General features: G+C 39.9%; 1 protein-coding gene across 4 annotated transcripts in view; it reads left to right on the top strand.

The window, feature by feature from the left end:
• Positions 1-13,532, top strand: part of KNTC1 (kinetochore associated 1) — a 79,901-nt gene that overhangs the window by 64,593 nt on the left and 1,776 nt on the right. For 3 of the 4 annotated variants that reach the window (XM_055323147.1, XM_055323149.1, XM_055323148.1), the window contains 12 exons: positions 1,438-1,484; positions 3,516-3,594; positions 4,792-4,910; positions 5,608-5,743; positions 6,382-6,477; positions 6,848-6,904; positions 9,147-9,201; positions 9,290-9,353; positions 10,084-10,213; positions 11,319-11,408; positions 11,872-12,017; positions 12,812-12,902. In XM_055323147.1, coding sequence (XP_055179122.1) covers positions 1,438-1,484; positions 3,516-3,594; positions 4,792-4,910; positions 5,608-5,743; positions 6,382-6,477; positions 6,848-6,904; positions 9,147-9,201; positions 9,290-9,353; positions 10,084-10,213; positions 11,319-11,408; positions 11,872-12,017; positions 12,812-12,902 — 1,110 coding nt within the window. Of the gene's footprint in view, positions 1-1,437; positions 1,485-3,515; positions 3,595-4,791; positions 4,911-5,607; positions 5,744-6,381; positions 6,478-6,847; positions 6,905-9,146; positions 9,202-9,289; positions 9,354-10,083; positions 10,214-11,318; positions 11,409-11,871; positions 12,018-12,811; positions 12,903-13,532 lie in introns of those variants that run through there. The other variant, XM_055323150.1, reaches the window with a different exon arrangement.

Below are 13,532 nucleotides of genomic sequence, written 5' to 3' on the forward strand. Positions count from 1 at the left end.
TGATTTTTTTTTTTTCAGTGTATCACATCAGGAGGCATATAGTTCCAATTTTTTAGAGAAATAGAGTCGTTAACATCTAAACTTATGCTACAATTCAGCAATCCAAATGCAGAATTTTCTGTACTGCTTCTGTGTTTTCAGGCAGAACTCAATCAGGGAGACTTCCTTTATCTGCCTAGGCAGATATGCTTGAAAAAAAAAATCTATTTGTAAACAAATGCTGTAACTGAAATGACATTAGGTTTTTAATTAGTGTTGATATCCCTTAGTATTCAGTGTAACAAGTATTTATTTATTAAGTGTCTACGAAGAGGGGTACCTGGGTGGCTCAGTCGGTTGAGCCATCTTTGACTCAACCAACTAACATGGTTGACCTATGCCTTTGGCTTAGGTCATGATCTCATGGTCCTGGATCGAGTCCCACATCGAGCTCCCTGCTCAGCAGGGAGCCTGCTTCTCTTTCTGCCTCTACCCCTGGTTCATGCCCCCTCTCTCAAATAAAATATATATTTTTTAAAGTGTCTACGAAGAGAAGGACCGAGCTTTATTGTACCCAGAAGCATAGCTAGGCCACATAGAATCTATGGTTGACTCAGAAACCAGCATGTTTTAACCTCTATGTAAATTTGGAGAATTAAACTCAAGCACCTTGAGGCCAAGACCTGTGTCTGTATCTAGCATCTTGCACATGGCTTTGTAAGTCCCTGTAGCTCAATACTGAATTACTGACCAACTCATTTCTAATCCATGGAGTCTTTTCCTTTTAAAAGTTACCCAGTGCCTGTAAGCACTGGGAGATAGGAGCATTTATTTTGTTCACTCAGGCAACCCTTGTGCTTGGAATTGTGCCTGGCACATGGTAAGTGCTCAGCAAATATTTCCTGACTGAATAAATGTGAGGAAACTCTTTTTAACTTTTTTTTTTAAATATGTGTAAGTTCCTTTTTTTTTTTTTTAAGATTTTATTTATTTATTCATAGACACAGAGAGGCAGAGACACAGGCAGAGGGAGAAGCAGGCTCCATGCAGGGAGCCCGATGTGGGACTCGATTCCAGGTCTCCAGGATCACACCCCAGGCTGCAGGCGGCGCCAAACCGCTGCGCCACCAGGGCTGCCCAATTTTTTTTTTATTTTTTATTTTTTAAAGATTTTATTAATTTATGAGAGACAGGGAGATTGGGAGAAGCAGACTCCAGGAGCCTGCTGCAGGACTCAATCCCAGAACTCTGGAATCACTATTTGAGCCAAAGGCAGTTGCTCAACCATTGAGCCATCCAGGTACCCCGAGGAAATCCCCTTTTAAAAGGAAAAATCTAATTTCTTCTCTGTAAACATAATTCTGTATATTGTGTTTTTCATCTAGTTGTGTTATCTTATATAGTCAACAAACTTTTCTGTAGTTTTTTTTTTACCTTATTTTTTTCACTTTTTCAAAGAAACCATCAGAATTATTTGAACTTCAAGAAGATGAAGCACTACGAAGGTACTTTTTCTTTACTTACATGTGTCTGTATCTTATTGCCAAGTTGGAATCTTACAATAAATCTGTCAGAGGTTGGTTTTGAAAAGATTTTCTTCATGTAACTTGGGTCAGAGTCTCTGAGAAGAATCACTTCATTGATATATGGCCATGAGTAAATACACCTGTCTCCAGTGGAATAAATAAACAACCAAGACCCAGAATTTCTGAAACCTCAGTGAGTCCCTACTAATGTAGAGGGTTCCTAGAATACCTTTAGCTGAGGATGCACCTCAAGCAAAGGAGAACTCTTTTATTTTCTACAACTCTGGCTCCAGACCCCTATGTATTCTCTTACCCTGGAGAGCTAGGCTGGTTCTGATATGGGTCACCAGGATTCCTTTTACCTTCTAACCGAAGACTTGAGACCAAGGTTTCATCTAATGGGCTAAATCTGATTGGTCACGGCTTGCCTACTATATCTGGACCTAAATCAGAAAGAATGTGGTAATCCATTAATGATGCTTGGCATAGGCATGGGGGAGGGATTGGTGACATGCACGCCAGCTTTTTGCCATTCCTGCTCTAGACCAAAAGTAGGTCAAGTCACCTGTGAAGCTCTGCATCAGCCTTGGAGATCTGATAGTGAGAAAGGATGTAGAACGACAACACAAGAGAAGAATTTCTCCTGGTTTGGGCAGAGCTGGCTTACCACCCCCTCCATTCCTTCCTTTCCTGTGGACTCCACCTTGTCCTTGCTTAGTCTTTTAAACACAGGGGCACCTTTGTCTAATAAGCAAGAGGTAGATTCATCCTGCGATGTGTAACTGAATCAGTCACAACAGAAAGTCTTAGAGGGAAACCATTCAAAGAGAGAGAAGAAAAGAAAATCCTAGGGAGCTCCCAAAGGGATATTTCCTACCAATTTTGTAGCTTCTTGCCTTTTCCCACTGACAGTTCTACCCTCTCCCTCCCTCGTACCACACACACCCACCCTATCCATCTTACTCTCCTCTGGAAGGGGGGCCAGTCAGGTCTGAGTCTAGAGGTTAAACATTTAACAGGTCCTATGAATTAAAACAGAATTCTCCATTATAGTGTCCAATGTACTTTGTAGCTATAGTCTGTATTAATTTCTTTTTTAAAAAAAGATTTTATTTATTTATTCATGAGAGACACAGAGAGAGAAAGGCAGAGACACAGGCAGAGGGAGAAGCAGACTCCATGTAAGAGCCCGACGTGGGACTCGATCCTGGGTCTCCAGGATCATGCCCTGGGCCGAAGGCAGGCGCTAAACCGCTGAGCCACCGGGGCTGCCCTATAGTCTGTATTAATTTCTTTTTTTTTTTTTAAGATTTTATTCATTCATTCACGATAGACATAGAGAGAGAGAGAGAGGCAGAGACACAGGCAGAGGGAGAAGCAGGCTCCATGCAGGGAGCCCGATGCGGAACTCGATCCCAGGACTCCAGGATTGCACCCTGGGCCAAAGGCAGGCGCCAAACTGCTGAGCCACCCAAGGATCCCTATAGTCTGTATTAATTTCTTAAGTAGAATTTAGACTGTCAGAGACTGGGCAGCCCCGGTGGCCCAGCAGTTTGGCGCTGCCTTCAGCCCCGGGTGTGATCCTGGAGACCTGGGATCGAGTCCCGCATCGGACTCCCCACATGGAGCCTGCTTCTCTCCCTCTCCCTCTGCCTGTGTCTCTGCCTGCCTCTCTCTCTCTCTGTCATGAATAAATAAATAAAAATCTTTTTTAAAAATTTTTAAAAATTAAAAAATAAACTGTCAGAGATTGATGAACTGTTTTATAGATGAGAAGACTGAGGCCTAACATTTATTGTTTTTATCATCTTTAGCTATTATTGGAACTCACTCAAGAAAAGATTAACAATCCATTAAGGGGAAAGGCAAAAATGTCCTTAACCCCAAACACTTCAGGCCCATGTTTGGGATGCCTTGTGACTTTTTCTAAGGACTGTAAAGCAGGTCTGTTGTTTGGGTACTCTATCACTAAATTAAAATCTAAATGTAATTTAAAATATTTTTCCCCAGAGTCTTATATCTTCTTCTGTCTCGTCCGATTGATTACAGTTCAAGAATGCTGTTCGTGTTTGCAACATCAGCTACAACTGTAAGCCCTAGACATGGAGTCAAAACTCATCTTTGCATGAGAGCTTAACATTTTTTCCTGCATATTTACCATGCTTGGTATCATTAACAGATGTTTAAGATAATGCTCACTTACTTATTTGGAGTACTGCATATCTTACATTGTAATCAGGATTATAGTGTCAGCAAGCCCCATTTAGTGCTGGCTTCCATAACGTCCTGTTTGGCAAACTGAACCTATTGACAATTCCCATGGTTATCTACATTCAAAGTTATTAACTCCTTGGTTAGGCAACATTCCTACTACCAGGGGCCCTGCAGGACGGGCTGCACCCTCCAGCCATTCCTCCTTCTCTCTCCACTAGACTTTAGCTGGCTAAACTTTCCCTTTTATCTAAAGGCAACACCATCTCTTTAGCCTTCAGGCTTTTGTCTCTAGGAATGTTCTGAGGTAGTTGGAACTGAGGGAGAGAAAGAGTGTAGAGCCAGGAGGCAAATGGGTCTTGGATAGAAAGAAGGAAAGAGGGGAAATCAGAGGTTGCTGGTTGTATGTCCTCGACAGCAACTGAGGAGAAAATCCATTTTTCCCCCTTGCATATTAGTTTATCTGATAGTCATAGTTTCAAATAAAAATAGTGGTCTGTGAAAAGTGCCTAGTTCAGCTCACAGTTCATTCATACATGTGCTTTTCCCTGAGAAACCATCAGTCCTGTAGTACGCTTTACATATGCTTCCCATTTGGTCACACAGAACATTGATGAATACATCTTAATTAATTAATATGTATTCAAGCATGAACTCATTAATAGATTTAAGAGTTGAAGTTTCATAAAATTAACTTTTACTGCTCCATTGAGAACCTTGTTAAGTGGAAGTCACTTTTGTTTGGCTGTAAAGAATGCCATGGCTGCCCCAGCAAATGGGTGTTCCTACCCTGACTAGCACTGGTTGTTTTACCCATCAGCGCAAATATCACGCAGTCTAAAGGCAAATAACATCTTAGTATTATTGTGAAAGTAGTTTTGACCTTTTCCCACTTGAAAGAGTCTGAGGAAGGCCTACCAGGGGTCCATGGACCACGCTTTGAGAATCACTGGCTCCCTAAGAGAAGAGATGGACTGATTTTTTTTTTTTTTAATGACATTTATGTTACCTAAGTTGAAACTCATGTACCCAACTACAGCATGTGTGTCTCTGCAAACCTACTTTGGTTTTACAGACATTGGGTGTGCACCAGTTAACTTTTGCCCACAGAGCACGAGCTCTTCAGTGTCTCCTATATTTGGCTGACAAGGAAACTATAGAATCTCTCTTCAAAAAACCCATGGAAGAAGTGAAGTAAGTAGAATTTTTAAAATTGTGTTAATAAATACGAAACACGGGTGCCTGGCTGGCTCAGTTGGTAGAACATGCGACTCTTGATCTTAGGGTCATGAGTTCAAGCTCCAAGTTGGGTGTAGAGCTTACTTTAAAAAAAAAAAACAGGAAATAGATCGGTTCTTTGGGAGCGTACACTTAAGCCCCTTACTTTGTAAGAATGCATTAGAGTAGCTGTGTATATACCTAGTTCTGCTACGTTGAATGTCCTTGCCATTTTAGCAAAGGGGACATAGGCCTCTGAAAACATTTTGTTCCCCTAGTTTTTTGAGGCATTTAGGAACTGAATGTTTTCTTGATCTTGCTCATATTGATTTCTTTCTAATATTCAGTGAATATATTTAGAAGCCTAAAAAATAGACATTTGAAAACAAGCAGGCCTAACATTGCCCTATGGTGGCTTTTTTTTTTTAGTTTTTTTTTTTTTATTTATTCATGAGAGACACACAGAGAGAGGCAGAGACATAGGTTGAGGGAGAGGCAGGCTCCCCATGGGGAGCCCAGTATGGGACTCAATCCCAGGACCCTGGGCTCACGACCTGAGCCAAAGGCAGACGCTCAACCACAGAGCCACCCAGGTGCCCTGCCCTATGGTGGCTTTTATCTTAAATGTAAATGTGGCTTGTAAGAATGATTCCCATAAATACCTGTTTTCCAGATCTTACTTGAAATGTATAACTTTTCTGGCATCATTTGAGACTTTGAATATCCCCATCACATACGAATTATTTTGCAACAGTCCTAAAGAAGGAATGATTAAGGGTCTATGGAAAAACCACAGCCATGAACCCTTGGTATGTACATGGAGTTGTCTGGGGTGGGGCCCCCATCTTCTCAGATGCTCTTGTATTCGCTCAAATGCCTGAAACTGGAGAAACTCTTTATTCCTGAACAAGTCTACTGCTCTGAGACCATTTCTACTTTCCTAGCTTGACAGGTAACAAGCAACTTGGAGGCTCCCCTTACCTCTGTCCCTTAATGCTTAGGTCCGGATCCCCACCAGTAAGAGAACACTTCTGTAATCCCTTCCTAGAGCCTGTGTGTCCTCATCCGGGTGGGGAGAAGAGGCTGTCCCTATGCCAGGAGGGGTGTTGGTTCTCTTCCTCCTCACTGACTGTGGGAATTCAGTCTCTGAGGCAGTTGAAACCTAGGGCATAAAGATTATGGGGCCAACAGGCAAACCATTCTTGGGTAGAAAGAAGACAGCGGGGAAAGTCCAAAATGCTGTTTGAATTCATTTCAGCAAGAAGAATTTTTTTCCTTGATTTATTAGAGAGATAGAGGGCTTTACTGAAATCAGGCAATAGACACACCTAGATTATGAGTGTATTTTGTGTGTTAGCTGCCTACCTTTTCTATGGGTGGTTTCATTTCCTGGTATTTTGAAGCAGTATGATTTTGTTTTGTTTTGTTTTTTTTCTTTTCTCTTCAGGCAGTCAGATTGGTGACTGAGCTTTGCTTAGAATACAAAATCTATGACCTGCAGCTTTGGAATGGACTCTTGCAAAAGCTCCTTGGCTTCAATATGGTAAGACTCCATGCCCTGGGCTGAGGGCTCTGTAAAAGCTCTTGCAGAGCAACTCTTCAGCATTCTGCACATACTTGTGATTGAACAGCTGTATGCTGCAAACATTCACTCTCCTTGGGTTTGTGCCAAACTTAACTTGGTGTTGGACCAGAGAAAGTGCTAACTCAAAAATGACATAAATTTCGCTGGAAAGAAATGGAAGCTTCCCTGACACTTTTTGATATTTGTGATTTAGTAAGTGAGCTTCCCTGGTCGTTCTCATGGCAAATACATTTTACTGATACTTCTTTTGAAAATTGAAGAATCTGCTATTTCATGTTTAAGTTTTCCATTTTGGTAATTTCCAAACTGTATTTTATTTTTTTCACAGATTCCTTATCTAAGGAAAGTTTTAACCTCCATCACTAGTATCCATTCTTTATGGCAGGTATGTAGTTTCCCAAAGTAAATTTTGTAGAATTTAATCTTTAGGATCGCCTGGGTGGCTTGGTCGGTTAAGTATGGACTCTTGATTTTGGCTCAGATCTTGATCTCAGGGTGGTGGGTTGGAGCCTCTCATCAGGCTCTGTGCTCAGCAGGGAGTCTGCTTGAGTGTGATTCTCTCTCTTTCCCTTGCCCCTCCCCCTGCTCACACACACTCATGCTCTTGCTCTCTCCGTCTTCGCGCTCTTTCTCTCTCTCAAATAAATAAATAAATCTTTAACAACAACAAAAATAATTTAATATTAATACTCAATGGACTTGTGGCACCTGGGTGCATTAGGTAAAGTAACTGGTTCCTCGGTAAAGAACGGAATCGATGTCCCATTAAGGTGGTGTCGGGACCAGGAGTACTTCGCTCAGAGGTCACCTCTCAGAGGACCTCACCAGCCCCAGCCCTCCAGGCCTCTGGAGCCACACCCTCATGCCCGCTCTCCAGACCCTGGTTCTACAGTAACACCTGTCTCAGTGTAATTTGTTTTGTTACACATTTTGCTGCCCCTCCTGGACTTGGAAGATATTTAAATCAGACACCATGTCATACTAATCTTTTCTAAATTTCACAAGTTGTGTACCACATAATCATTACTATGTATAATGATGTATAATGTGGAAATAAGTAATCTATTCTTAGCTTAATACATTAGAACAGTATAGAAATATATTGAGCAAAACATGAAAATTCTCCTTCGCCATTTCCCATCAAAATTATCTCCCCAGGGGGAAAAAAAATTATCTTCCCAGAAATAGCTACTATTTACACGATCTTATGTTTTCTTCTAGAACTCTCCTATTATATAGGTATGTGTCTGTGTGTCTGTGGGTGTATATACATTTTTGTATATATAAATGCAGTGACATTCTAGATAAAATTTTTTTTCGCATATAACATTGGTGCCTCGGAGATTGTTCCACAGAACACATAGAGACCTATTTTCTTTTTTTAATTGAGATACAATTCCCATGTAAAATGTACACTTCTAAAGCATAAAGTTAAGGGGCGCCTGGTTGGATCAATCCATGAAGCATGTGACTCTTGATCTTGGGGTCATGAGTTCAAGCCCCACATTGAGGGTAGAGATAACTAAAAAAATAAATAAACTCTCAAAAATAAAGAAATAAAAATTGTACAATTAAGTGGCTTTTAGTATATTCATAATGTTGCTCAACCATCACTGCTCTCTAATTCTAGAACATTTTTTTCACCCTGAAAGTATGCCCCAGATCCATTAGCAGTCACTCCCTATTCCTTCCTCTTCCAGCCCCTGGAAGTGTCTGTGCTGGATATGTTCTATCAGTGGAATCATGCAGTATGTGGCCTTTTGTGCTCCCTTCACTCAGCATCATATTTTCAAGGTTTATCTGTGTGGTCGCACGTTTCATGGCTTCATCCCTTTTTTCTAAACTAATGTTCACTGTATGGACAGACTCACATTTTATTTATCCATCCATCAGTTGATGGGTTTTTGGGTTATTATGAATAATGCTGTTCCATGAACATTTGTGTACAAGTTTTTATGTGGATGTTTGTTTTTGTTTCTCTTCAGCATATCCTTACGAGTGGGATTGTTGGATCTTAAGAGACCTGTATATTTAATGCTTTTAGCATCTCATTAGTTTTAACTCTTAATTTTTCTCTATAATAAGGAGTAAAATGTATTGTAAGTCACTTTACCCCTCCCCTATGAGTGGAAATTGATGTTGTTGCCTTATTCATTTTTTGAAATCCTTTCTCTTACATGCTTGTGCCTTTCCTGTGGCTCTTACACAATGTCTGGCACACAGCAGTGTAAGTTTTGTTTTCTGAGTTGGTTCTGACACTTATTTTCCTCAAATGAAACGATAACGAATCAGCCAAGATTGTATAATAAGATCTTGAACCATACGCTTATGAAGAAAATCATCCAAGGGCGCCTGGCTGCCTCAGTCAGTAGAACATTCGACTCTTGATCTCGGGATCATGAATTTGAGCCTCACGCTGGGTGTAGAGTTTACTTCGAAAAAAAAAAAAAAAGAAAGAAAGAATACTATCCTAAAATCTAACCATCTCGAACAGAGAGATACCAATTTATGATTTTGGTCTTAGCATCCAGAACACAAGCTCTCAGTATAGTTAGTTCCGCAACTGCAGAACCTAGAGAGTTAGTGATACCCCAGGCTTGAATCCCATTGTGTTTTTGTTTCCCCAGGTTCCCTACTTCAGCAAAGCTTGGCAGCGTGTGGTTCAGATACCCCTACTTTCAGGTATTTTTCTCTCCCCTGAAACATTGACAGTAGCATTTTATAACTCTATACGTGGGAGTATGTGCACATTACTGTTGTTTATTTTCAGCATCTTGTCCTCTGAGTCCCAGTCAGTTATCAGATTGCTGTGAGAGTCTCGTCGCTGTTCTAGAGTAAGTAAGATACTTGTTTTCCTACCCCCCAAAATCCTGTGTTGCTTATAAAATTCATTTCTAATTAACCTCTCTTTCCAATAATTCATTCTGGGGAAGTTAAGCATACCGCTTGCTTTTTTTTTATGATTTTATTTATTTATTCATCAGAGAGAGAGAGAGAGGCGTAGAGACACAGAGAGAGAAGCAGGCTCCATGCAGGGAGCCTGATGTGGGACTCAATCCCAGGTCCCCAGAATCACACCCTGGGCCAAAGGCGGCGCTAAACCACTGAGCCACCTGGGCTGCCCAATCACTTGCTTTTAAGATAGACGGTCTTATATTTTTACCATGTCTACTTTCCATATGCAGTGCAGCTAATAAACTCATGGTCAGTGAGCATTCTCTAAAATTAGTTTTAATGTATGTACACAGTACTTTTACAACTACCCTAAATTATGCAGTGTTACCTCGTAAGTTTTGAGTCTTCTGAGAACACTCAGAAGACATGTATCTTTAGGCATGTGTGGGCTTTCAGACATAATCACAGCAGCAACCAGTACTCTGTGTTCCAGTAGGCAGGTTATTTTATTCCACGAAGAATGCAGCGAAAGACTCAAGTTACTCATTACTAAGCATATGTTATGCCCCAGCACTTCAATGTTTAAAATCTTTGAAAGCAGAGTCAGGTAGCAAATTAATTCATAAATTAATTTGATTGGTATTAACAAATTCATGTGCTCTCTTGAAGATGTCCAGTTTCAGATGATCTCGACATGATTGGAGTAGCCAGGCAGTATGTCCAGTTAGAGCTTCCAGCTTTTGCACTAGCCTGTCTAATGCTCATGCCCCACTCGGAAAAAAGACACCAGCAAATTAAGGTATCTCGCAAATTATTCCTCTGGGGCTGCCAAAGAAACAGAAAGTCTCATGCTCTATGTCCCCTGCAAAAGTGTTGCATTTTCTTTTTACCAGACCTGTGAAGCGTGAGTGCATCAGTGTGATTGGGATGGGAGGTTTGTATGCAGGTTTAGCAGGCGATAAGCCTGAAAGATAGATCAAGATCCATCTGAGGGATGCCTTCAGAGGGATTTGGACCTGTATCGGGTACAGGTGGGGAGGGCAATCACTTTTCCTGGAAGAGTAAAGTGATTTAATTGCTCAGGAACTGTTTTATAAGGAACAATCCATGGGCTTGATCAGAGGAGAGAGGAGGCAAGAAGAGATGAGTGAGAAGTTGTTGCACTTGACTGGAGGTGAATCTCACTTGATCCACACACAACAGCAGGGATGTGGATGGGCAGGGAAGGCTTGAGGGGATATGTCCCCAGAGTAGGGTGGTGGCAGTGAGAATGAACTGGATGGAGCAGCTTGACTTAGTGATTGGATGTGAGAGATAAGAGAGAAGGTTTTGTATGTGGGTGTCTGACAAAAGGAGCCATGAGCAGTTTGAGGACAGAACTTTAAAAAATAACTCATTCCCTTTACAACACAGATAAATAGAACAAAGCTCTTGGGAATGTTTTGCAGTATTTCCCCAAAGGTAGATAAGCCAGTAGATAGAGAACTATATAAATAAACACACATTTTTTTTTTAATCTGTCGTTTTGTCTGTTCATTGCATTTTTTCACAGCCATCTGTGCTTGTCTTTGACTTGGGGTTTGTTTGTTTGTTTGTTTGTTTGTTTTTACTATTCATAAACTCATCCGTTGATGCTTTTCAAAATTTCAGTATTTAAATAGATTCCTTTTGGCACCTAGGATGACAAAATGCTTGTCAAACAGCTCTTACTATTACAATAGGTATTTGTAAAATGTCTTCTTCCTTATTTCCGTAATTTTTTGTTATATGATAGAGGTGGGCTTTTTTTTCCTATAATAGAAATTCCTAAAGATATTCCAAATTTAAAAATGAAAACCTTTCAGATTTGACAGAATAGTAATAATACTTTTCCATTAACTGTGTTTTGATTTTTTTTCCTCTAGAATTTTCTGGGGTCATGTAATCCTCAGATCATTTTACAGCAATTAGAAGAGCACATGAATACTGGCCAGTTGGCAGGATTTTCACATCAAGTAAGAGGCATTTTCTTCTTCTTTTCACTATGAAAAATTTGATATTAGAAGGTAATAATTTTTCCAAAATCAAAATTAAGCTGAAAACTACTCTCTGTTTGGTAATATATAAAATCATTTTGCTTTTATTAAACCTTAATAAATTTTTTAAAAGACAGAGACATCATCTCTCTTATTTGCCGCCATGCTCAGTGGAAAATCTATAGCCTTAAATGCTTGTTGTAAGTAGATCTTCCTCATAAAAAGTCCCAGAGTGCTTAACAGTAATTACTTATTGATTTAATCTGTTACTAAAATGGGCCAAAACATCTCCCCTTCCCCAATCCCTGAAAAAAGAGGCTTAGTCACAATACAATGGTAATTTAACTTGTGATTATAAGAAATTTTGGGGTATTGAATAAGGCCTTGGAATTTTTTCCATTTTCCACACATTTTTTATGTAAAAATACCTGTTATTCTATAGATCAGAAATCTGATTCTGAATAACATCATAAGTAAGAAAGACTTTGGGATTTTGGCAAAGACAAAATACTTTCAAGTGTTGAAATTGCACATGATGAATACCAACAACATCACAGACCTGGTAAACTATTTGGCAAGCGAGATAAGGTAAGTTAATTAACAAGCTACTAAACAAAAATGCCTTACCATAGAATTTCCTCAAAATTTACCTTTATTTTGGAGGAAAAGATCAAAAGGTTGCACAACTATTTGGTTGTAATGAAGGGCTCTGTGTATTAAGTTATAGCATTACTACACATACCCAGAGGCTAGTTGTATAATTCAGTCCCTTCAAACATGAACTTTGAATCAGACAATCAAGTAAGCTTTCTGAACCCCCAAAATAGGTGATTCACAATCCTACTTTAAAACCTGAATTACAGCTTTATTCCTTAGACACTCGCTCAGAATTGGGGGCTTTTATGTAATATAATTTTTGCTAAGCTTGATTGTCTAATTTTCCCACATCCACAAGTTTGGAAGTCAGCTTCTTGGGATAGGGTTGGGATGGATTTAGAAAGTGAAAAGGAGAATGGAGGAATGGCTAGTACTAAGGAAAGAAAACCTGGTCAGGACAGAAGTCTTTCCTGGGCCATCACCACATTTAGTCTAACTGTGCTAGCCACTTGGGATGTGTCCCTTTCTCATTACCATGCCATGCATTTCCTTCTGTTTGTTTACCGCTTGTGATCTAACCATAGATCATGTGTTGTTTATAAACATTATTTTTTGAGACATGGTATACACACATATATATGTAGGCTACACATATTTCAAATATGCCGTTTGATAAATTTTGACATATATATCCCCCCCGTGAAGCCATCACCACAATCAAGAAGCAGACATACTTATCACCTCCAAGAATGTCCTCATGATGCTTTTTCTTTCTGATTCCATAGTTTAGATGAAGCTTCAGTCTTTATAACTGAATATTCAAAGCATTGTGGGAAACCTGTACCACCAGATACCACTCCCTCTGAAATCCTGAAGGTAAAGCTGGCCCACAATTACTTGGGTTCTAACCTGGCACCATTTATATTTTTAGGGTCTTGATATTGAACCAACTTATTCTGGTGTTGTGGAGATAAATGTATTTTTATGTATAAAAATACATAAATGTATTTTGAAATTTTGGTTTTTGTATAAGGGGGTCCTAGACCAGAAATCAAGAGGCCATGGTTCTGCTCTCTGAACAGTGTGGCCTCAGTCCAGTCACTCACTGAGCCTGCATGGAGTTTAATTTTGTAATTTGGACCACATGGTCTCTTGGGTGCTTTACAGCATTATGATTCCTCATAAAATCCTATTTTTCATATTGAAGGAAGTGAGAGACTCCTGGATGGCTCATGGTTAAGCTCTGCTTTCGGCTCAGGGTATGATCCTGGAGTTCATGGATCGAGTCCCACATCAGGCTCCCTGAGGGGAACCTGCTTCTCCCTCTGCCTATGTCTCTGACTCTCTCTCTCTCTGTGACCTCTCATGAATAAATAAAGTCCTTAAAAAAAAGAAGTAGAAAAACTAAATTTCAAAAAGCATTAATTAATGTTGTACTTGGGCATTAATTGATTTTAATTCTTCTCCTTTTTAATTACCAAAAACATATGTTCACTATAGAAAAAA

Source organism: Nyctereutes procyonoides, unplaced genomic scaffold (genome assembly GCF_905146905.1).
Source record: "Nyctereutes procyonoides isolate TBG_1078 unplaced genomic scaffold, NYPRO_anot_genome, whole genome shotgun sequence".
In the NCBI taxonomy this organism is placed as follows: Eukaryota; Metazoa; Chordata; class Mammalia; order Carnivora; family Canidae; genus Nyctereutes; species Nyctereutes procyonoides.